This window comes from Saccopteryx bilineata, chromosome 6 (genome assembly GCF_036850765.1).
Source record: "Saccopteryx bilineata isolate mSacBil1 chromosome 6, mSacBil1_pri_phased_curated, whole genome shotgun sequence".
In the NCBI taxonomy this organism is placed as follows: Eukaryota; Metazoa; Chordata; class Mammalia; order Chiroptera; family Emballonuridae; genus Saccopteryx; species Saccopteryx bilineata.
The window spans coordinates 123,324,398-123,347,316 of record NC_089495.1 but is presented as its reverse complement, the minus strand read 5'-3'; the positions used below and the strand labels follow the sequence as shown (position 1 = coordinate 123,347,316).

The window sequence follows — 22,919 nt, the reverse complement described above, 5'->3', positions numbered from 1 at the left end:
GAGAAAACCAATGGTGTAGGTATTATTAGCTCCAGGTCTGTTGGCTACTGCTGGAAAGAGTGCAATGGAAAATGGAAAATATCAGGAAAAGGTGAGACTCTATAAAATGGCATTCCAAACTCAATCAAGGGGACCAGACACTCCAAACTGTATGTTAAATCTTGTTGAAGAGCTGTGAAGTTGGCCTGACCTGTGGTGGCGCAGTAAAGCGTCGACCTGGAATGCTGAGGTCGCCGATTCAAAACCCTGGGCTTGCCTGGTCAAGGCACATATGGGAGTTGATGCTTCCTGCTTCTCCTCTCTCTCTCTCTCTCTCTCTCTCCTCTAAAATGAATAAAAAAAAAGAGTTGTGAGGTCATGTTCTAGCAGCTGAAATTTTTGCTGATCAATCCCCTGTCTCAGAGGGAAAAAAGAACCAAAACAAAATACCAGACCTACAGACAAAATAAAAGGTTTAAAACAGAGGTGTCTGTAATTAAGCTTTGGAATGATGTCTTCTGTCTGTACAAGCTCCACACTGTTTAGTGTGGGTTTTTATCAGGAGAAGCCTCCCCACCCCCTCGGCCTGCATTGCCATGGGTTGACTCTCTTGGAACCAGGTCTTTGCAGTTTCCAAAAGGTGCAATCGAAGGTTGACTGTCTAGATCGTATCTTGGGCTGATGCTCTCCTAAGTTCAGCGCTTCATGAACTGGGCCAAGGGACCCCATAAACAGCATCTGTAGAGTTCAGCGATTTGAAAGATGCTATGCGAGAGGGATGGGGATATCTTCCTAGCGAGTCACCAGCACTGACTCACTTCCCCACCGCTGGAAAATAGGTTTAACAGAGCACTTGGCGGTTGAGGCGCGCAGTGTGTGTGTGTGGGGGGGAGGGGGGGATGCCAACGACACGTAACCCTCTGTGGGTGCCCCTCCTGGGAGTTAGGACCACCGCCTTCGCAGATGCCGAGTTGGGGCTACAGAGAGCTGCCTCCCCGCAGGGAAGCCTCGGGTTGCCTCAGTTTTGGGGACAATGTGGAGCGAACTCGGCCGGGCCTCCTGCGCGGAGCAGTAATCCGAGCCGGGATGAGCAGGTTCCGCCGAACCATGAGCCTTTGGCCATGGCCTCCGCCCCGGCCGCAAGCCGGCCGCCGCTCCGGCGTATCCCGTCGCCCATTGGCTGGAGCCGCGCGGCCGCTCCCGCCCCGCCGCGCCATTGGTCGTGGCCGCCGCGGTCCCCGCGCGGAGCCGCCGCTGACATCACGAGCCTGAGGCGGTGGCGCCCCCGGCCCACCCGCAGCCCCCCTCGCAGAGGCGCCGCGGCGGGGCCCTGCGGAAGATGGTGCGCGGTGCGCCGGGGGCTCCCCGCCGCCAGAGCCGCAGCGCCAAGGCCGAGGCCGAGCCGGCCGCCCCGGGCAGCTGACCACCGCTCCGAGCGCGGGGCTAGCGGCCGCGGCGAGACTCCTAGGGCAGCGCCGGCGCAGCGACCATGGGCGCCCTGACCAGCCGACAGCACGCGGGCGTGGAGGAGGTGGACATCCCGTCCAATTCCGTGTACCGCTACCCGCCCAAGTCCGGTGAGGGCGGGCGCCCCCGGGCAGGGGAGGAGATCGCGACGCTGCTGGGAGGGGAAGCCGGGGGTCCTGCGGACCGAGCGGCCCACGTTGCTGCAGAGCGGTCTTGGAGGGAGGGAGGTCGTGCGGGAGGCGTGCAGGAGCGCTCGAGGGGCCCTGGCGGGGTCGCCGCGGTGGCCATCCGTCTGCCCGAGGACGTGAGCCGTCTGCGCTCAAGCTGTCCTGTGACAGGGACATGTGCCCGGGAGACTGCGGCTGCGGAGGGGCGGGGTGCCCATGGCGCAGGCGGGTCCGCTGGCCGCAGCGCTAAGTCCCCTTCCTTCCCGCTCGGGGCCCTCGTTCTCCTGGGGAGCTGAGGGCTGAGGGAGGCGGGCTTGGCATCTGAAACAGGCACCTGTACTAGGTGCTGGCCCTGGTTGAAGAAGCATCCAGGCCCCGGAGAGGGACACGCGCAGGTTTGAATTTGGTTCGGGGTGGGGGTTAGGGGGACAGCTCCCATCACCTGCTGGGGGATGGAGGCCAAAAATGCATTTTCAGTGTTCATGCTTTTGAAGAAGCTGTCAGAAGGAAAAGAAAGTATTTAACAAAAATGTTTGGGAATCGAAATATTAGTCACCCCGGGCTGTCCCTTTGCCAGAGTAGCAGCAAGCCTGGATTTTGGAATGTGGACAGCCCTGAAACAGGGCACAGGTATTTAAAATGGGTAGAAGAATTGTGTTTGTTTTCAGAATCAGTAGAAAGATAAATGTCTCCAGCGCCTGGGTTGGGGCATAGGCATTGGAGATGGAGGAGGATTTTTACAGAGGGTCTTACAAGCAGATTGAGCATCAACCAATTCTGAGCTGCCGGGGCATGACCAAACTCTCTGCTCTTTGGTTTTCATTTGCTTTTCTCAAGACTTCTGAGGACCCATGACTACCATCTTCTCTTCGGCTTAGGACCTGATGAGGCTTTTGGTGATTTTGGAGAGGTGTCAGAATTGGACAGTGCAATAAAGACATTCAGTATTAATGAGATGAACCGGTTTCTCAGCAGTGTCCGCTTTGTGCCAGGTGAAAGCTGGGCCAGACAATGAACCTGCACCCCTGCAGAGTGTCTGCCAGAGCTGTGTTTCTCTGCCAAAGAATGAATCCTTGCAGAGATGAATATGCTTAAGAGATGTTTTAGAACAGACTGAGATAAAGCTGTGGATCATCTGTGTTTTAATCGAAGTCTAGCTAATTATGACTATATGAAACCAGTGCCCAAGGAAGCATGTGTTTTGTTTTTTCATAGATGAAAATAAGCACACGTATTTGTTAATTTTTTTTTCTGAAATCACTTAGCTTCCCCCCCCCCCCAATTTTTATTTACTAATTTTAGGAGAAAGGAAGGGAGAAAGAAAGACGGACAGGAACATCAATCGGCTCCTGAATGTGTCCTGACCCATATACAAACCAGCAACCTCTGTGCTTTGGGATGAAGCTCTAACCAACTGAGCTATTCAGTCAGGTCTCACTTAGCTTCTATTAATCAAGATATGGAGAATGTTTTGCTGAGCTTGGAGTTTTCAGTTGAGTTTGCCTGCCACAGAGCATCCACGCCTCCTTCTCAGGTGGGATCTAGCCTAGGTAATTCACTGGAAGGCTGTTCCCCAAAGGATATTGAATCTTGGATGATGATAATGAAAGGATAATGGATCAAAGTAAAACTTTTCTTACCCAACCCACTCAAAACCTATAGTCTTAAATAATTCTCTCTACTCTACCAATTTTTTAAAGTTTTACCTAGTTGTTACTCATTTTTAATCAGAAATTTTGTATGAGAGAAGTCTTTGCATCAAGCAGACCAAATTATTTATGGTGAAGGTAAAACACAAATGGAAATTGGTCCTGGCGGGGTCAGTTGGGTGTCGCCCTATTATACCAAGGTTGCAGGTTCGATCCCCAGTCAGGGCATATACAAGAATCAACCACTGGCTTGACCAGGTGGTGGCGCAGTAGAAAGAGCGTTGGCCTGGGATGCTGAGGACCTAGGCTCGAAACCCTGAGGTCGCTGGCATGAGTGCAGGCTCACCAGATTGAGCACAGGGTTGCTGGCTTGAGTGTGGGGTCATAGACATGACCCCATGGTCGCTGGCTTGAGCCCAAAGGTCACTGGCTTGAAGCCCAAGGTTGCTGGCTTAGCCCAAGGTCACTATCTTGAGCAAGGGGTCACTGGCTTGGCTGGAGCCCCTGGCTAAGGCACATAAGAGAAAGCAATTAATAAACAATTAAGGTGCTGCAACGATGAGTCTCTCCCTTCCTGTCTGTCTGTCCCTGTCTGTCTGTGTTTCTTTCTCTCTCATTTAAAAAAAAATTAACTAAGGAATACACAAATAAGTGGAACAACAATGCATCTATGTTTCTTTTTCCTTCTTCCTTTTCTCTCTCTAAAATCAATAAATTTAAAAAGTAAATAAAATCAAACAAATACATTTAAAAAGAAAGAAAGAAAGAAAGAAAATAGAAATCAAAACATTCATGTTTCATCCAGCAAAGCTTTGCATACTTGGAAGTCTGTGTGAAGTTGCATATATACATGAGTCTAGCAGCATCTCTCACTCTTCATCTGATCTTAAAATAGACCTGGGTCTTTATGGGATTATAGTATTTAGATCTGCAAGGAATCTTTGGAAGAATTTGGCCTAAGATCCACTCATTTCACCGGTAAGAAAATGGAGGCCCAGAGGAATGAATTGGTTTGGCTATTGTGACCCAGGACGTAGTGCTCTTCTCAATAAACTGTCAACTTCTGCCTTTCACAAGGAATTAGATTTTGAACTAGGCTATTCTGCGTCAGAACTGAAACAAAACTCAGAGTCCTGTCCCAGTTGAGGAATCAAACTGGGTTGAGTTTGAGGTCTCCTTATCTTGAGGACTGGGACAGAACGAAGCGGATGGTAGAGTCAGCTTTCTCGACATTCCTATAACCCTGTTGCCTGTGGAATGGAATGACTGTTTCAGAAAACAACACCATCTTCTGTCCCTGTAATGACAGTCACAGTCCCCAACAGAAGTTGCCTTTCATTTTTTTGTATTTGTAAAGGAAATCCTTAGTTTTGTATGTACATTGAGCTGGAAACATTGAAAAATTATTGATAACAGCTGATTTCATATGGGGACTTGGATTTGTAGCTTTTTCTTTTATAGAGATAGGTGAAAATAAAATAGGCTAAATTGTTTAGAATTACTTTTTTTTTTTTAGAGAGTTTTTATTTATTTATTTACAGAGACAGAGGGAGAGTCAGAGAGAGGGATAGCTAGGGACAGACAGGAAAGGAGAGAGATGAGAAGCATCAATTATCAGTTTTTTGTTGTGACACCTTAGTTGTTCATTGATTGCTTTCTCATATGTGCCTTGACCACGGGCCTTCAGCAGACCGAGTGCGAGTGACCCCTTGCTTAATCCAGGGGCCTTGGGTCCAAGTTGGTGAGCTTTGCTCAAACCGGATGAACCCGCACTCAAGCTGGCGACCTCGGGGTCTCGAACCTGGGTCCTCCGCATCCCAGTCCGATGCTCCATCCACTGCGCCACCGCCTGGTCAGGCTAGAATTACTTATTTTTTGGAATAACTAATGTAGTCACATAGTTTGAAGTTTAAAAGGATGAAAAGGCATCGCATGAAAATCTTGTTCTCAATGAGATTATCCAGCCACCCATGTCTCCAACTCCCCCCCACACCTCCCATCCTTATGTAACCGCTTCCAATTTCTTCCAGAACTTCCTGTGTACATATAAGCAAAGCACGCTACGTAGACTGCTCTATACCTTGTGTTTTTAACTTTAAGATATATTGGAGAGACCTGGCCGGTTGGCTCAGTGGTAGAGCGTCGGCCTGGCGTGCAGGAGTCCTGGGTTCGATTCCTGGCCAGGACACACAGGAGAAGCGCCCATCTGCTTCTCCACCCCTCCCCCTCTCCTTCTTCTCTGTTTCTCTCTTCCCCTCCCGCAGCCAAGGCTCCACTGGAGCAAAGTTTGCCCAGGCCCTGAGGATGGCTCTGTGGCTTCTGCCTCAGGCGCTAGAATGGCTCTGATTGCGGCAGAGCAACGCCCCAAGATGGGCAGAGCATCGCCCCCTGGTGGGCATGCTGGGTGGATCCTGGTCGGGCTCATGCTGGAGTCTGTCTGACTGCCTCCCCATTTCCAGCTTCGGAAAAATACAAAAAAAAAAAAAAAATTGGAGATATTTTTACATACTGCTCACAAAAATTAGGAGATATTTCAAAATGAATATGAATGTGCAGATACTCCAGTACTTTCAGCCTTTGGTATAGTGCATATTTTCACCAATGAGATAAAAGTTGGTTTTGCATCTCATTTGCATAATCGAACAACTTGTTTGCTTTTCTGATGTTCCTGTTTAATAAAAAAAATTAAATGCTTTTTTTTATCGCTTCACATTCATTTTGAAATATCCCATCATTTTTGTGAGCAATGTATTATCTCCATATGGGAGAGGTGTGTTTTTGGTTCCTTTTTTATTTTTAAGATTTTATTTATTGATTTTAGAGAGAGGAGAGAGAAAGGCAGGGGGAGGAGCGGGAAGCATCAACTTGTAATAGTTGCTTCTCGTATGTGCCTTGACTGGGCAAGCCTGAGGTTTCAAACTGGTGACCTCAGCATTCCAGGTTAAGCTTTTATGCATTGTGCCATCACAGGCCCGACTTTTGGCTCTTTTTACACAACAGTATAATATTCCTTTTTATGCACGTGCTATTATTTTTTATTCAATCTTTCACTATTGCAAACAAGGTAGCAATGATTAATGTTTCACATATGTTCTTAGGTGATTTTTTTAATTAGTTTTACTAGGGTGACATCAATAAATCAGAGTACATATGTTCAAAGAAAACATGTCCAGGTTATCTTGTCGATCAATTATGTTGCATACCCATCACCCAAAGGCAGATTGTCCTCCGTCACCTTCTATCTAGTTTACTTTGTGCCCCCCCCCCTAACCACCATACTCTTGTAAATGTCTCTTAGTCTCGTTTTTGTTTTTTTTTTTCCATTTTTTTCTGAAGCTGGAAACAGGGAGAGACAGTCAGACAGACTCCCGCATGCGCCCGACTGGGATCCACCCGGCACGCCCACCAGGGGCGACGCTCTGCCCACCAGGGGGCGATGCTCTGCCCATCCTGGGCGTCGCCATGTTGCGACCAGAGCCACAATAGCACCTGAGGCAGAGGCCACAGAGCCATCCCCAGCGCCCGGGCCATCTTTGCTCCAATGGAGCCTTGGCTACGGGAGGGGAAGAGAGAGACAGAGAGGAAAGCGCGGCGGAGGGGTGGAGAAGCAAATGGGCGCTTCTCCTGTGTGCCCTGGCCGGGAATCGAACCTGGGTCCTCCGCACGCTAGGCCGGCGCTCTACCGCTGAGCCAACCGGCCAGGGCTCTTAGTCTCGTTTTTATGTCCCACCTATGTATGGAATAATGCAGTTCTTGTTTTTTTCTGATTTACTTATTTCATTCTGTATAATGTTATCAAGATCCCACCATTTTGTTGTAAATGATCCGATGTCATCATTTCTTATGGCTGAGTAGTATTCCATAGTGTATATGTGCCACATCTTCTTTATCCAGTCTTCTATTGAAGGGCTTTTTGGTTGTTTCCATGTCTTGGCCACTGTGAACAATGCTGCAATGAACATGGGGCTGCATGTGTCTCTACGTATCGATGTCTCTGAGTTTTGGGGGTATATACCCAGTAGAGGGATTGCTGGGTCAGAAGGTAGTTCTATTTTCAGTTTTTTGTTTGTTTGTTTGTTTTTTTGTATTTTTCTGAAGCTGGAAACGGGGAGAGACAGTCAGATAGACTCCCGCATGCACCCGACCGGGATCCACCCGGCACGCCCACCAGGGGCGAAGCTCTGTCCACCAGGGGGCGATGCTCTGCCCCTCCGGGGCGTCGCTCTGCCGCGACCAGAGCCACTCTAGTGCCTGGGGCAGAGGCCAAGGAGCCATCCCCAGCGCCTGGGCCATCTTTGCTCCAATGGAGCCTCGGCTGAGGGAGGGGAAGAGAGAGACAGAGAGGAAGGAGGGGGGGTGGAGAAGCAAATGGGCGCTTCTCCTATGTGCCCTGGCCAGGAATCGAGCCTGGGTCCCCCACACGCCAGGCCAACACTCTACCGCTGAGCCAACCAGCCAGGGCTATTTTCAGTTTTTTGAGGAAACCACCATACTTTCTTCCATAATGGTTGTGCTACTTTACATTCCCACCAACAGTGAATGAGGGTTCCTTTTTCTCCACAGCCTCTCCAACATTTGCTATTACCTGTCTTGCTAATAATAGCTAATCTAACAGGTGTGAGGTGGTATCTCACTGCAGTTTTGATTTGCATTTCTCTAATAACTAATGAAGATGAGCATTTTTTCATATATCTGTTGGCCATTTGTATTTCTTCCTGGAGAAGTGTCTGTTCATGTCCTCTTCCCATTTTTTTATTGGATTATTTGTTTGTTTGTTGTTGAGTTTTATGAGTTCTTTGTATATTTTGGATATTAGGCCCTTATCTGAGCTGTTGTTTGAAAATATCATTTCCCATTTAGTTGGCTGTCTGTTTATTTTGTTGTCAGTTTCTCTTGCTGAGCAAAAGCTTCTTAGTCTGATGTAGTCCCATTCATTTATTTTTGCCTTCACTTCCCTTGCCTTTGGAGTCAAATTCATAAAATGCTCTTTAAAACCCAGGTCCATGAGTTTAGAACCTATGTCTTCTTCTATGTCCTTTATTGTTTCAGGTCTTATATTTAGGTCTTTGATCCATTTTGAATTAATTTTAGTACAAGGGGACAAACTGTAGTCCAGTTTCATTCTTTTGCATGTAGCTTTCCAGTTTTCCCAGCACCATTTGTTGAAGAGGCTTTCTTTTCTCCATTGTGTGTTGTTGGCCCCTTTATCAAAAATTATTTGACTATATATATGTGGTTTTATTTCTGGACTTTCTATTCTGTTCCATTGGTCTGAGTGTCTATTTTTCTGCCAATACCATGCTGTTTTGATTGTTGTGGCTCTATAATATAGTTTGAAGTCAGGTATTGTAATGCCCCTAGCTTCATTCTTTTTCTTTAGGATTGCTTTGGCTATTTGGGGTTTTTTATAATTCCATATCAATCTGATGATTTTTTGTTCCATTTCTTTAAAAAATGTCATAGGAATTTTGATGGGAATTGCATTAAATTTATAAATTGCTTTGGGTAATATGGCCATTTTGATTATATTTATTCTTCCTATCCAAGAACAAGGAATGTTTTTTCATCTCATTGAATCTTTTTTGATTTCCCTTAACAATGCTTTGTAGTTTTTGTTATATAGGTCCTTTACATTCTTTGTTATGTTTATTCCTAGGTATTTTATTTATTTTTTTTGCAATCGTGAAGGGGATTATATTTTTGAGTTTGTTCTCAAATGTTTCATTGTTGGCATATAGAAAGGCTATAGACTTTTGTATGTTAATTTTGTATCCTGCGACCTTACTGTATTGGCTTATTGTTTCTAGTAGTCTTTTTGTAGATTCTTTGGGGTTTTCGATGTATAGGATAATGTCATTTGCAAAGAGTGATACCTTTACTTCTTCTTTTCCAATATGGATGCCTTTTCTTTGTCTTGTCTGATTGCTCTGGCTAGAACCTCTAGCACCACATTAAATAAGAGTTGAGAGAGTGGACAACCTTGTCTTGTTCCTGATTTAAGGGGGAAAGCCTTCAGTTTTGTGCCATTTAATATGATGTTAGCTGATGGTTTATCATATATGGCCTTTATCATGTTGAGATATTTTCCTTCTATACCCATTTTGTTGAGATTCTTAAACATAAAATTGTGTTGTATTTTATCGAATGCCTTTTCTACATCTATTGATAAGATCATGTGGTTTTTGTTCTTTATTTTGTTGATATGGTGTATTACATTAACTGTTTTACGTATGTTGAACCATCCTTGAGATTCTGGGATGAATCCCACTTGATCATGATGTATTATTTTTTTAATATGTTGTTATATTTGATTTGCTAGTATTTTGTTTAGTATTTTAGCATCTGTATTCATTAGAGATATTAGTCTGTAGTTTACTTTTTTTGTGCTGTCCTTGCCCGGTTTCGGTATGAGGGTTATGTTGGCCTCATAAAATGTGTTTGGAAGTATTGCTTCTTCTTCAATGTTTTGGAAGACTTTGAGTAGAATAGGAACCAAGTCTTCTTTGAATGTTTGATAGAATTCACTAGTATAACTGTCTGGGCCTGGACTTTTATTTTTGGAGAGGTTTTTAATAGTTTTTTTCTATTTCTTCCCTAATTGGTCTGTTTAGGCTTTCTGCTTCTTCTTGACTCAGTCTAGGAAGATTGTATTGTTCTAGGAATTTATCCATTTCTTCTAGATTGTTGAATTTAGTGGCATAAAGTTTTTCATAGTATTCTACAATAATTCTTTGTATAACTATGATATCTGTGGTGATTTCTCCTCTTTCATTTTGGATTTTGTTTATATGAGTCCTTTCTCTTTTTTCCTTGGTAAGTCTTGCCAAGGGTTTGTCAATTTTGTTAATCTTTTCAAAGAACCAGCTCCTTGTTCTATTCATTTTTTTTATAGTTTTTCTGTTCTCTATTTTATTTATTTCTGCTCTGATTTTTATTATCTCCTTTCTTTGGCTGGTTTTGGGTTGTCTTTGTTCTTCTTTTTCCAGTTCCTTAAGGTGTGAAGTTAAGTGGTTCACTTGGGCTCTCTCTTGTTTGTTCATAAAGGCCTGAAGTGATATGAACTTCCCTCTTATCACTGCTTTTGCTGCATCCCATCGATTCTGATATGTTGTATTGTCATTTTCATTTGTCTGTATATATCTTTTGATCTCTGCACTTATTTCTTCTTTAACCCATTCATTTTTTAAAAGTATGTTGTTTAGTTACCACATTTTTGTGGGGTTTTTTTCCTCTTTTTTGAAGTTGAATTCTAGTTTAAAGGCTTTATGATCAGAAAATATGCTTGGTACAACTTTGATTTTTCTGAATTTGCTGATATTATTTTTGTGGCCCAACATATGGTCAATTCTTGAGAATGATCCATGTACACTAGAGAAAAATGTATACTCTGTCGCTTTGGGATGAAATGTCCTGTAGATGTCTATCATATCCAGGTGCTCTAGTGTTTTGTTTAAGGCCAATATATCTTTATTGATTCTCTGTTTGGATGACCGATCTAGAGCCGTCAGCGGTGTATTAAAGTCTCCAAGTATGATTGTATTTTTTTTTTAATTTTTATTTATTTATTTTAGAGAGGAGGGGGGAGATAGTGAAAGAAAGAGAAGGGGGAGGAGCAGGAAGCTCCCATATGTGCCTTGACCAGGCTAGCCAGTGTTTTGAACTTGTAACCTCAGTGTTTCCAGGTTGACGCTTTATCCACTGCGCCACCACAGGTCAGGCAAGTATGATTGTATTTTGTCAGTTTTTGTTTTAAGGTCAATAAGTAGCTGTCTTATATATTTTGGTGCTCCTTGGTTTGGTGCATATATATTAAGAATTGTTATGTCTTCTTGATTCAGCGTCCCCTTAATCATTATGAAATGACCATTTTTGTCTCTGAGTACTTTTGCTGTCTTGTAGTCAGCATTATCAGATATGAGTATTGCTACTCCTGCTTTTTTTGGGATGTTATTTGCTTGGAGTATTGTTTTCCAGCCTTTCACTTTGAATTTGTTTTTATCCTTGTTGCTTAGATGAGTTTTTTGTAGGCAGCATACAGTTGGATTTTTTTTTTTTTTAGAAATAACTGACAAAGATTTATTCAAGGGTCTTAGAGTATGCAAACAAGAAACACAGTAGGTAAAAAACAAAAACCCAGAAGCATTCAGTTGGATTTTTTTTAATCCATTCTGCTACTCTGTGCCTTTTTATTGGTGAGTTTAATCTGTTTACATTTAGTGTAATTATTGATACTTGTGGGTTCCCTATTGCCATTTTATCCATAGCTTTCTGTCAGTTTTGTGTCTTGTTTGATTCTTTTGTTTTTCTAGCCTTTGTTTTTGTTTGGTTGTATTCCATACTTCTTTCCTCTGTTGCTATCTTTTTTAAATCATGTGCTTCTGTGGTGGTTTTTTCAAGGATGGTTACCATTAAGTAATGAAAAGGGTTCCTACCCTGTTCATTGTAATGCACTATTTTGTGAGTACTTCTGTACTCCATCATCCTTTGCTACTGTTAATTTCCGTCCTCTCCCCACCCCCTTTTTTTGTTTTTTTGTTTTGTTTTTTTTTACAGAGACAGAGAGAGAGTCAGAAGGATAGACAGGGACAGACAGACAGGAACAAAGAGAGATGAGAAGCATCAATTATTAGTTTTTCATTGCGCATTGCAACACCTTAGTTGTTAATTGATTGCTTTCTCATATGTGCCTTGATTGCGGGCCTTCAGCAGACTGAGTAACCCCTCACTCAAACCAGCGACCTTGGGTCCAAGTTGGTGAGCTTTTGCTCAAACCAGATGAGCCCGTGCTCAAGATGGCGACCTCGGGGTCTCGAATCTAGGTCCTCCGCATCCCAGTCCAACGCTCAATCCACTGCGCCACCGCCTGGTCAGGCCCCCTTTTTTTGTTGTTGTCACAGTTTAAATTTGGTTTTATTGTTTTCTTGGTGGAGCTTTTACTTGTGGTTTTGTTTTGTTCTTTGTATCTGGTTGGAAAACCCCCTTTAGTAAATCCTGGAGTGGGGGTTTTCTGATGATAAATTCCCTCATCTTTTCTGTATCTGTGAATGTTTTTATTTCTCCTTCATATTTGAAGGATAGCTTTGATGGGTATAGTATTCTTGGCTGAAAGTTCCTCTCTTTCAGGACTTTAAATATTGGGGTCCACTCTCTTCTAGCTTGTAGAGTTTCTGTTGAGAAATCGGATGATAATCTAATGGGCCTTCCTTTATATGTTCCTTTTCCCTGGCTGCCTTGAGAATTTTTTCTTTGTTGTTGGTTTGTGCCAATTTCATTATGATGTGCCTTGGAATAGGTTTGTTGGGGTTAAGAAAACTCTGAGTTCTGTTTGCTTCTTGAATTTGAGGCTTTAGTTCTTTCCACAGGCTTGGGAAGTTCTCATCTATTATTTGTTTGAATATGTTCTCCATTCCATTTTCTCTCTCTTTTCCCTCTGATATACTTATTATTCTTATGTTATTCTTTTTGATGGAGTCAGACAATTCCTGTAGGGCTTTCTCATTTTTTAAAAATTTTGAGTCTCTTTCTTCTTCCCTCTGTTGTGCCTCAAGTTGCTTGTCTTCTATTTTACTAATCCTACCTTCTATCTGGCCTGTTCTATTAGCTAAGCTTGTTACCTCGTTTTTCAGCTCGTGAATTGAGTTTTTCATCTCTGTTTGATTTGTTTTTATAGTTTCAATTTCCTTGGTAATATATTCTTTGTGTTCGTTGAGTTGTTTTCTGAGCTCCCTAAATTGCCTCTCTGTGTTTTCTTGTATATCTCTGAGTATTTTTAGGATTTCTATTTTAAATTCTCTGTCATTTAGCTCCAAGGTTTCCAATATATTAAATTTTTTCTCCATAGATTTTTCCTCATCTATCTGTGCTACCTCTCTGTCTTTTGTATCCATGATATTTGATTTCCTTTTTCTTAATGGCATCTGAGGGTGGTTTTGTTGATAGTACTTTGCGTTTAGTGTGGAACTGCTGGAGGCTCCAAGGATAGATTTTTCTGTCTCTGGTTGAAGATCTTGTTGAATTTTTGGGGAGATTTATCGGTATCGCTCCTTACGGCACCATTTCTCTGACATTACTCTTGTTTTATTTGTTAATCTATGAATACTAATCTCAAGTAACAGAGATTACTTGGTGGGAGTTCATTTTTCTGTAGCATTTCTGCATTAACAGAGCTATTTATATAGCACTTGTCTGCATTTGGTTTGGTCTTCATCATTTTTGAGTTAGAAGCTATACATGTTATTAAATCCTTCTTTAAGATCTTTAAAAACCCATGATCATTTGTTCAGCAAAAGTATGGCTTTGCTGACGTGGTGGTTTCTAATGCACGAATGCCCATCTTTTGAAAGGGATATCTACATTGATAACAGTCATTAGGCCTGTTTTCTGTGTCCAGGAAGGAATAGTCATGCTATAAAGACCATTTAATTCATTTTAATTCAGTAGTTGATAAATCTAGTAAATTTTCTGCTACATCTTTGAGCAAATTAAAAATAGGAGTAATTCATTTTGTGTAAGTGTTAAGAAGTAAACCTGTTATAAAAATTCATAATGGTCATCAGAGTCCTGAGCAGCTAACATCATCATTCTCCACATTTTTGTTATGTTGGCGTACACATTTGCTTGTCAAGTGGGTTGATCCTATGCCAAGAAGTTTTTTAATCATGGGTAATAAGTCTTTGCCTGTCAAATAGTTATAAAAGTTTCTCTTAGCTTTTAGGACCATTGATTTAATATTAATTTTGAAATGAGGGATTAAAAAATATGGAACTTTTGGCCTCAGGTGCTAAAAATAGCTTGGTACTCAAGTATTAACCCTAGACAGGGTTGCCAGGTAGATCCCAGTCAGGGCACATGCAGGAGTCTGCCTCACTCTCACTATCTCCCCTCCTCTAACTTAAAAAAAAGTTTTTTTAAGTTACTTCTTACCTAATAAAGAATTATTTTGTTCTGCCACAGTTTAATACTTTAACTAGAACTAAATAGGTTCCTGAAATTTGTAAAATGAGGAGGAGAGATAAACAGACTCCCATATGTGCCCTAACTAGGATCTACCAGGCAAACCCCGATTGGGGCCCATGCTTGGACCAACCAAGCTATCCTCAGCACCTGGGTCCAATGCTCGAACCAGTTGAGCCACTGGTTGCGAAAGGACAAAAAGAAGAGAGAGAAGAGGGAGAGGGAGGGCAAGAGAAGTAGATGGTCATCTTTCATGTGTGCCCTGACTGGGGATCAAACTTGGGACATCAGCATGCCAGGCTGATGCTCTATCCACTGAACCAACTGGACAGGGCCAGTAAATATGTTTAATACCAGAGAAAAACAAAATGTCACTCTGTTTAATTAAGTCATCGAGATCTAGAAGTCAAATGCTATTATTATTTTTTAAACACTTAAAAGGTGGTAATTCTCTTACTTTTGAAAATTCCAGAGTTGTTTTTTTTTTTTGTTTGTACTTTGCTTCATTGAGAGCAGACTGATTGCTTTCATATCTGATTTTGACTTAAGATTTAGGGCCTTTGATTTCCTTGAATGATGACAGTTGTGTTCTTTTGTTCTTTAGTATCTCTTTTCCATTTCTTTTTATTATCATTAATGCACATTGTAAGCACCTGCTCTGTATCATGCATTGTGCTATGCACCAGTATATGGATTCTGAACCTGTGCCCAGTGAGTTTTATGCCTATGGTGAGCAGCAGGATAGAAGCCCCTAAATCAACTTGTAATTCATGATGTGGGACACAGAAGGAGTATTAATAACTCAAGGGCCCAGAGTTCCCAGGTCGCCAGTTAAAATCTGAGGTCACTGGCTCGAGTCCAGAGTTGCCAGCTCAATCCCAAATCTGCTGCCTCAAACCCAACGCCACATCCCAATAAGGGCACATATGAGAAGCAATCAATGCACAACTAAGTGAAGCAATGAGGTAATGCTTTTCTCTCTTCCTTCCTCTCTCTCTAAAAGAAACCAAAAAACCAAAAAACCCACAAGGTATTTGGTGGGTATATGAGTCAGGTTCTCCAGAGAAAATATATGTATGTGTATATATATGTATGTATGTATTATATATGTATGTATATATGTGTATGTATGTATATAAGATTTATTGGCTCTGTGATTGTGGGGGCTGGGATGTCTGAAATTTGTAGGGCAGTCCAGTAAGTTGACAACTCAGACATCAGTTGATATTGTAGTCTTGAGTCTGATATCTGTAGTACAGGCTGGCAGACAAAAAACTCAGGCAGGATTTCTATGTTACAGTCTTGAGGCAGAATTTCTTCCCCAGGGAATCTCAGTTTTTGCTCTTTTAAGGCCTTCAACTGATTGGATGAAGCTCACCCACATGATCAAGGGGTTATCTCTTTTACTTAAAAGTCAGTTGATTATAGGTATACTACTCTCCCAGCAACATCTAGACTAGTGTTTATCCTAGGCCAGCAGCAGAGCCTAGCCGTGCTAACACATAAAATTTGACATAGTGGCTTCCATTTTCACTAATTATTCTTGCTACATAAAAGCTAAGCTCAAATTTTTAGTTGCTGAAAGAGTGCTTGTGCTATGGAAATATATATTTTAAAAACCCAAACTTATAGTCTTTAAAAATTATTAAAAAATTATGCTCCTTACAAAATTTCAGAGCTTATCATCTAGTGTCAGAGGCAAAAGGCATGCATTATGAGATAAGAATACAGAATGTACCATGACCAAATGATCTCCGGAAAGCAAGGTTGGTTTAATACCTGAAAAGTCAATCAATGTTAATATACTACATTAGTAGAATAAAGGAAAAAAAAACTCAACATGATTGTCTTAATAGGTACAGACAAGCCTGACCAGGTGGTGGTGCAGTGGATAAAGCGTCGGACTGGGATGCAGAAGACCCAGGTTCGAGACCCCGAGGTCGCCAGCTTCCAGCTTGAGCGTGGGCTTTTATGGTTTGAGCAAAAGCTCACCAGCTTGGACCCAAGGTCGCTAGCTCGAGCAAAGAGTTACTCGGTCTGCTGAAGGCCCTCAGTTAAGGCACATATGAGAAAGCAATCAATGAACAACTAAGGCAGGGGTCCCCAAACTACGGCCCGCGGGCCACATGCGGCCCCCTGAGGCCATTTATCTGGCCCTCGCAGCACTTCCGGAAGGGGCATCTCTTTCATTGGTGGTCAGTGAGAGGAGCATAGTTCCCATTGAAATACTGGTCAGTTTGTTGATTTAAATTTACTTGTTCTTTATTTTAAATATTGTATTTGTTCCCGTTTTGTTTTTTACTTTAAAATAAGATATGTGCAGTGTGCATAGGGATTTGTTCATAGTTTTTTTTTATAGTCCGGCCCTTCAACGGTCTGAGGGACAGTGAACTGGCCCCTTGTGTAAAAAGTTTGGGGACCGCCTGACCAGGTGGTGGCGCAGTGGATAGAGCATCGGACTGGGATGCGGAAGGACCCAGGTTCGAGACCCCGAGGTCGCCAGCTTGAGCGCGGGCTCATCTGGCTTGAGCAAAGAGCTCACCAGCTTAGACCCAAGGTCGCTGGTTCCAGCATGGGGTTACTCGGTCTGCTGAAGGCCCGTGGTCAAGGCACATGTGAGAAAGCAATCAATGAACAACTAAGGAGTCGAAACTGATGATTGATGCTTCTCATCTCTCTCCGTTCCTGTCTGTCTGTCCCTGTCTATCTCTGCCTCTGTAAAAAAAAAAAAAAAAGTTTGGGGACCCCTGAACTAAGCTGTCGCAACGAAAAACTAATGATTAATGCTTCTCATCTCTCTCTCCATTCCTGTCTGTCCCTATCTCTCTCTCTCTCTCTCTCTCTCTCTCTCTCTCTGACTCTGTCTCTCTGTCTCTGGAAAAAAAAAAAGGTACAGACAAAACATTTGACAAAATTCAATACCCATCAATTAATAAAAACTGACCAATAGAAAAAACTTCCTCAACCAGATAAGGGCATCTATGAAAAGCCCATAGCATCATACTCAGTGATGAAATACAAAATGCTTTCCTGCGAAGATCAGGAACAAGGAAATGATATGTGAATTTGCCATTTATTATTGCCTAGAGATGCTAACTAGTGCAGTAGGCAAAACAAGCAGACACTTAAAAAAATTTTTTAAGTCATTCAGATTGTAAAGGAAGAAGTAAAACTGTATTCACAGGTGACATGATCCTGTATATAGAAAACACCAAGGATTACACATACACACAAACCTAATAGAACTAATAAATGAGTTAGAAGTTTGCTGATATGTGAGCAATATACAAAAATCAATAGTATTTTTAAATTAATTAATTAAATTATTTTTTACAGTGACAGTGAGTCAGAGAGAGGGATAGACAGGGACAGACAGACAGGAATGGAGAGAGATGAGAAGCATCAATCATTCATTTTTCAGTTGTGCGTTGCAACACCTTAGTTGTTCATTGATTGCTTTCTCATATGTGCCTTGACCGTGGGCCTTCAGCAGACTGAGTAACCCCCTGCTGGAGCCAGCGACCCTGGGTTCAAGCTGGTGGGCTTTTGCTCAAACCAGATGAGCCCGCGCTCAAGTTGGTGACCTCGGGGTCTCGAACCTGGGTCCTCTGCATCCCAGTCCGACGCTCCATCCACTGTGCCACTGCCTGGTCAGGCTCAATTATGTTTTTATATAGAATAATAATCTTAAAACAATTTCATTCCCATACCATCAAAAAGAATAAAATTTGTAGGGATAAATTTAAATGAGAAGCAGAAAACTTACTCAGTAAAAATTCTAAAATGTTGCCAAGATTGATGCTTTAACTAAAAATGTTTAGAAAGATCTAAATAAATTGACATTTCATGTTCCTGGTTTAGAACACTCATTATTGTCAAGCTGCCAGTGCTCTCCAAATTGATCTAACAATTGAGGATATATCTGCAAAAATCCTAACAGATTTTTTTTTTACAAAATTGACCAGCTTATCTTAAAATTTATATGTACATGCAAGGGACCTAGATTATCTGGAAACAGTTTTGAAAAGGAAGAACAAAGTGGGAGGACTTTCACTGCCCCATTTCCAAACTCAGTATAAAACCACAGTAATCAAGACTGTGTGGTACTAACACCATGGAAGGCATACAGATCAATGCAACAGAAGAGCAAGCCAGAAATAAGTCCTCACATAGATAGATGGTCAGGTGATTTTGACAAAAGTGCCAGGACAGTTCAACAGGGAAAGGTGCTGGGACAATGGGATATTAACCAGCAAGAAGTGAGTTTAGACCCTTTCTTCACATCACTAGAAATAAACTCAAAATGGATCATAGAATGAAAGCACAACTCACAGAATGGGAGAAAATATTTGCAAATCATACACATGATAAGGTATTTATATCTAGAGTATGTAAAGAACTTGTATAATTCCATAACAAAAATAAGTAAACAAAGGAGCAAAGGTCTTAAATAGACTTTATCTAAAAAAGATATGCAAATTGACAATATGCACATGAAAAGATGTTCAACACTATTAGCCATTTGGAAATGCAAATTAAAACTACAATTAGAATCTGACCAGGCAGTGGTGCAGTGAGTAGAGTATCAGACTGCCACGCAGAGGACCCAGGTTGGAAACCCCAAGGTCACCAGCTTGAGCGCAGGCTCACCAGCTTGAGCGTGGAGTTGCTGGCTTTAGTGTGGGATCGTAGACATGACCCCATGGTCTCTGGCTTGAGCCCAAAGGTTGCTGGCTTGAAGCCCAAGGTCTCTGGCTTGAGCAAGAGTTCACTTGCTCTGCTGTAGCCCCCTGGTCAAGGCACATATGAGAAAGTAATCAATGAACAACTAAGGTGCCACAATGAAGAATTGATGCTTCTCATCTCTCTCCCTTCCTGTCTGTCTGTCCCTATCTGTCCCTCTCTCTGACTCTCTCTCTGTCTCTGTCAAAAAAAAAAAAGAAAACTACAATTAGATACCACTTTAGCCTGACCAGGCGGTGGCGCAGTGGATAGAGTGTCGGATTGGGATGCAGAGGACCCAGGTTCGAGACCCCGAGGTCGCCAGCTTGAGCGCGGGCTCATCTGGTTTGAGCAAAAGCCCACCAGCTTGAACCCAGGGTCCTTGGCTCCAGCAAGGGGCTACTTGGTCTGCTGAAGGCTCACGGTCAAGGCACATATGAGAGAGCAGTCAATGAACAACTAAGGTGTTGCAATGCACAATGAAAGACTGATGATTGATGCTTCTCATCTCTCTCCATTCCTGTCTGTCTGTCCTTGTCTATCCCTCTCTGACTCACTCTCTGTCTCTGTAAAAAAATTTTAAAAAATAAATAAAATAAAATAGATACCACTTTATAGCCACTAGGATGGCTATAATAAAAAATAATGACTCAGCAATTCTGTGTGTGTGTGTGTGTGTGTGTGTGTGTGTGTCTGTCTGTCTGTCTGTCCAAGAAAAATGAAAAAAACCCACACCAAAACACGTACACTAATGGCCCTGGCCGGTTGGCTCAGTGGTAGAGCGTTGGCCTGGCGTGCAAGGGGTCCCGGGTTCTATTCCTGGCCAGGGCACACAGGAGAAGCGCCCATCTGCTTCTCCACCCCTCCCCCTCTCCTTCCTCTCTGTCTCTCTCTTCCCCTCCCGCAGCGAGGCTCCATTGGAGCAAAGATGGCTCGGGCGCTGGGGACGGCCCCTTGGCCTCTGCCCCAGGTGCTAGAGTGGCTCTGGTCACGGCAGAGCGACGCCCCGGAGGGGCAGAGCATCGCCCCCTGGTGGGCAGAGCGTCGCCCCCTGGTGGGCGTGCCGGGTGGATCCCGGTCGGGCGCATGTGGGAGTCTGTCTGACTGTCTCTCCCCATTTCCAGCTTCAGAAAAAAAACAAAACAAACAAACAAAAAACACGTACACAAATGTTTATTCATAGCAGCTTTATTCGCAATAGCTAAAAGGTGGAAATAACCTAAAAGTGCATCAACTGATGAATAAAACAACTGCTAAGTAAAATGTAATAAATCCACACAATAGGATATTACTTACCAATAAAAACAAATGAAGTATTGATATCTGCTACAACATGGATGAACCTTAAAAAACACTAATGCTAAGTCAAAGCAACCAGATATATATATATTGTATAATCCCATTTATAAGAAATGTTTAGAAGATAGAAACAGTAAGTAGGTTTCTGACTGCCAGTGGCTGGGGAAGTGGGAAATGAGGAGTGACTGTTAATAGGTTTCTTATTAGAGTAATGAAAATGTTCTAAAATTAGATAGTGGTGAGTAGTTGCATAACTCTGAATATACTAAAAACCCATCATATTGTACCCTTTAAATGGGTGATTGTACAGTATGTGAATTATATCTCAATAAAGCTGATTTTTACAATGGGCCATAAACCTAAATAGAAGAGCTAAAACTTTAAGACTATGAGAAGATATAAGAGAAAACATTTAATTGATTCAAATTGGACTAAGAGTTTTTTGATACACTAAAAGCATAATTCATAAAAGAAAAAAACTGATAATTTGGATTTCTTCAAAATTGAAAATGTTTCTGCTTCAAAAGACAATGAGAAGATGAAAAGGCAAGCCATTCTCTGAAAGAAAATATTTACAAATCATGTAGATAAAGAATTTGTAGCTAGAATACCAAGAACTTTTACAACTCAAGGTTAAGAAGACAACACAGTTAAATGACAGAAAGAATTGATTAGACATATCACCAAAGAAGTTATGAGAATGGCTAATAAACACATAGGAAGATGCTCAACATCAGTAGTAATAAGGGAGGTACAATTAAAACTACGAGCCCTGACCGGTTGACTCAGTGGTAGAGCGTCACCCTGGCGTGTGGAAGTCCTGGGTTTGATTTCCGGCCAGGGCACACAGGAGAAGCGCCCATTAGCTTCTCCATTCTTTCCCTCCCTCATCCAAGGCTCCACTGGAGCAAAGTTGGCCTGGGCGCTGAGGATGGCTCCATGGTCTCCACCTCAGGCGCTAGAATGCTTCAGTGGCAATGGAGCAATGCCCCAGGTGGACATAACATAACCCCCTGGTGGGCATGCGGGGTGGATTCCGGTCAGGTGCATGCGGGAGTCTGTTTGACCACCTCCCCATTTCTAACTTCGGAAAAATACAAAACAAAAACAAAAACCCTACAACGAGATAGCACTTCACAACCACTAGGGTAGCTAAAATAAAAATGACAGACAATATAAAGTGTTGGTAAGAGTGCAGAGAAATTTGGGTTCTCATTGTTGTGGGGAATGTAAAATGGCATGAACACTTCGGAAAAGAGTGGCAGTTTCTTAAAACCTTAGACATAAAATTTTCATATGGTCCAGGAATTCCACTCCTATGCCTATCAAAAGAAATGAAGACATACAACATTCATATGAGACGTGTGCAAATTTTTATAGCAGCATTGTTCCTGTTAGTCAAAGAACTGGAAATAATCCAAATGTTCAATGATTGGTGACTGCTTCAATAAAAGGTGGTGTATTTATACTATGAAATACTATTCATCAGTTTAAAAGGTTGAACTACAAAATATGGATTAACCTAAAAACAGTATGCTAAGTGAAAGTAGCTAAATTCAAGACTACATATTGTATGAGCCCAACTAGATGAAACAGCTAAAAAAGGCAAAATCACAGAGATAGAAAGCTGAACAGAATTTGCCTAAGGCTGGAGATGGGAGTGAGGACTAGTTGTAAACAAACCTGAGGGAATATGCTGTGTATTTTATACCTCAATTAAACTTTTAAAAAACAATACAGAGTGGCCTGGCTTGTGGTGGCGCAGTGGATAGCACATGGGCCTGGAACACTGAGCTTGCTGTTTTGAAACCCTGGGCTTGACCTGTCAGGCACATACAACAAGCAATCAATGAACAACTAAAGTAAAACAACTATGAGTTAATACTTCTTCCACACCCCGCTCTGTAAAATCAATAAATAAGTCTTAAAAAAAAACAGTACAGAGAGCGTTATGCAATTTAATAAAATAGAGAAGAGCTTAATCACTAAGGGGTGGGGTTCTTGGGGACAGATGACTTTGAAGGCAGTATAGAACTCAAACAGTCTGGTGCAGAGAATCGTATTAGTAATGGCCTAAAGGTTGCCAATGTTCTTGATGGACTTAGAGAATCACGAATAGATGGCTGAGGCAAAGAGTTCTATAAAGGTAGAGAGAAATAAATTTAGAAGGTAAGTAGCAGCCAAAATTGAGAAGAACCACATGTTGTCCTAAGAAAGATTTAACTTTTAGAGGGATAGGCTGTAAGGGGAAAAGACTAGACACATAAAGATTTGCTAGGGCCTGACCTGTGGTGGCGCAGTGGATAAAGCGTTGACCTGGAAATGCTGAGGTCGCCGGTTCGAAACCCTGGGCTTGCCTGGTCAAGGCACATAATGGGAGTTGATGCTTCCAGCTCCTCCCCCCCCTTCTCTCTCTATGTCTCTCTCCCCTGTCTAAAATGAATAAATTAAAAAAAAAAAAAAAAGATTTGCTAGGGAACCATTCATTCCCCGAATACCCACTATCATATAGCTTGGAGAGGGCTGAGGTCTTGATGAGGCAGTTTTACACAAAGCACACAATTCAGTATTTTTGTAGCTTTCATGACTATGATAGGAGCGACCAGCGAAGTGAGGCACCATTGACAGAAATTGGAACTCTGGAGCAGATACTGCTTTTCAACTGAGTCCCAAATGTCAGCTG

At 42.3% G+C, this 22,919-nt stretch overlaps 1 protein-coding gene across 3 annotated transcripts in view; it reads left to right on the top strand.

Annotated features, from left to right (window-relative positions):
* Window positions 1–1,204: 1,204 nt before the first annotated feature.
* The window catches only part of RNF157 (ring finger protein 157), a 95,168-nt gene continuing 73,453 nt past the window's right edge, over window positions 1,205–22,919 (top strand). For all 3 annotated transcript variants that reach the window (XM_066236625.1, XM_066236628.1, XM_066236627.1), the window contains exon 1: window positions 1,205–1,556. In XM_066236625.1, the coding sequence (XP_066092722.1) occupies window positions 1,469–1,556 (88 nt within the window). In that variant the 5' untranslated portion in view covers window positions 1,205–1,468. The remainder of the gene's footprint in view (window positions 1,557–22,919) is intronic.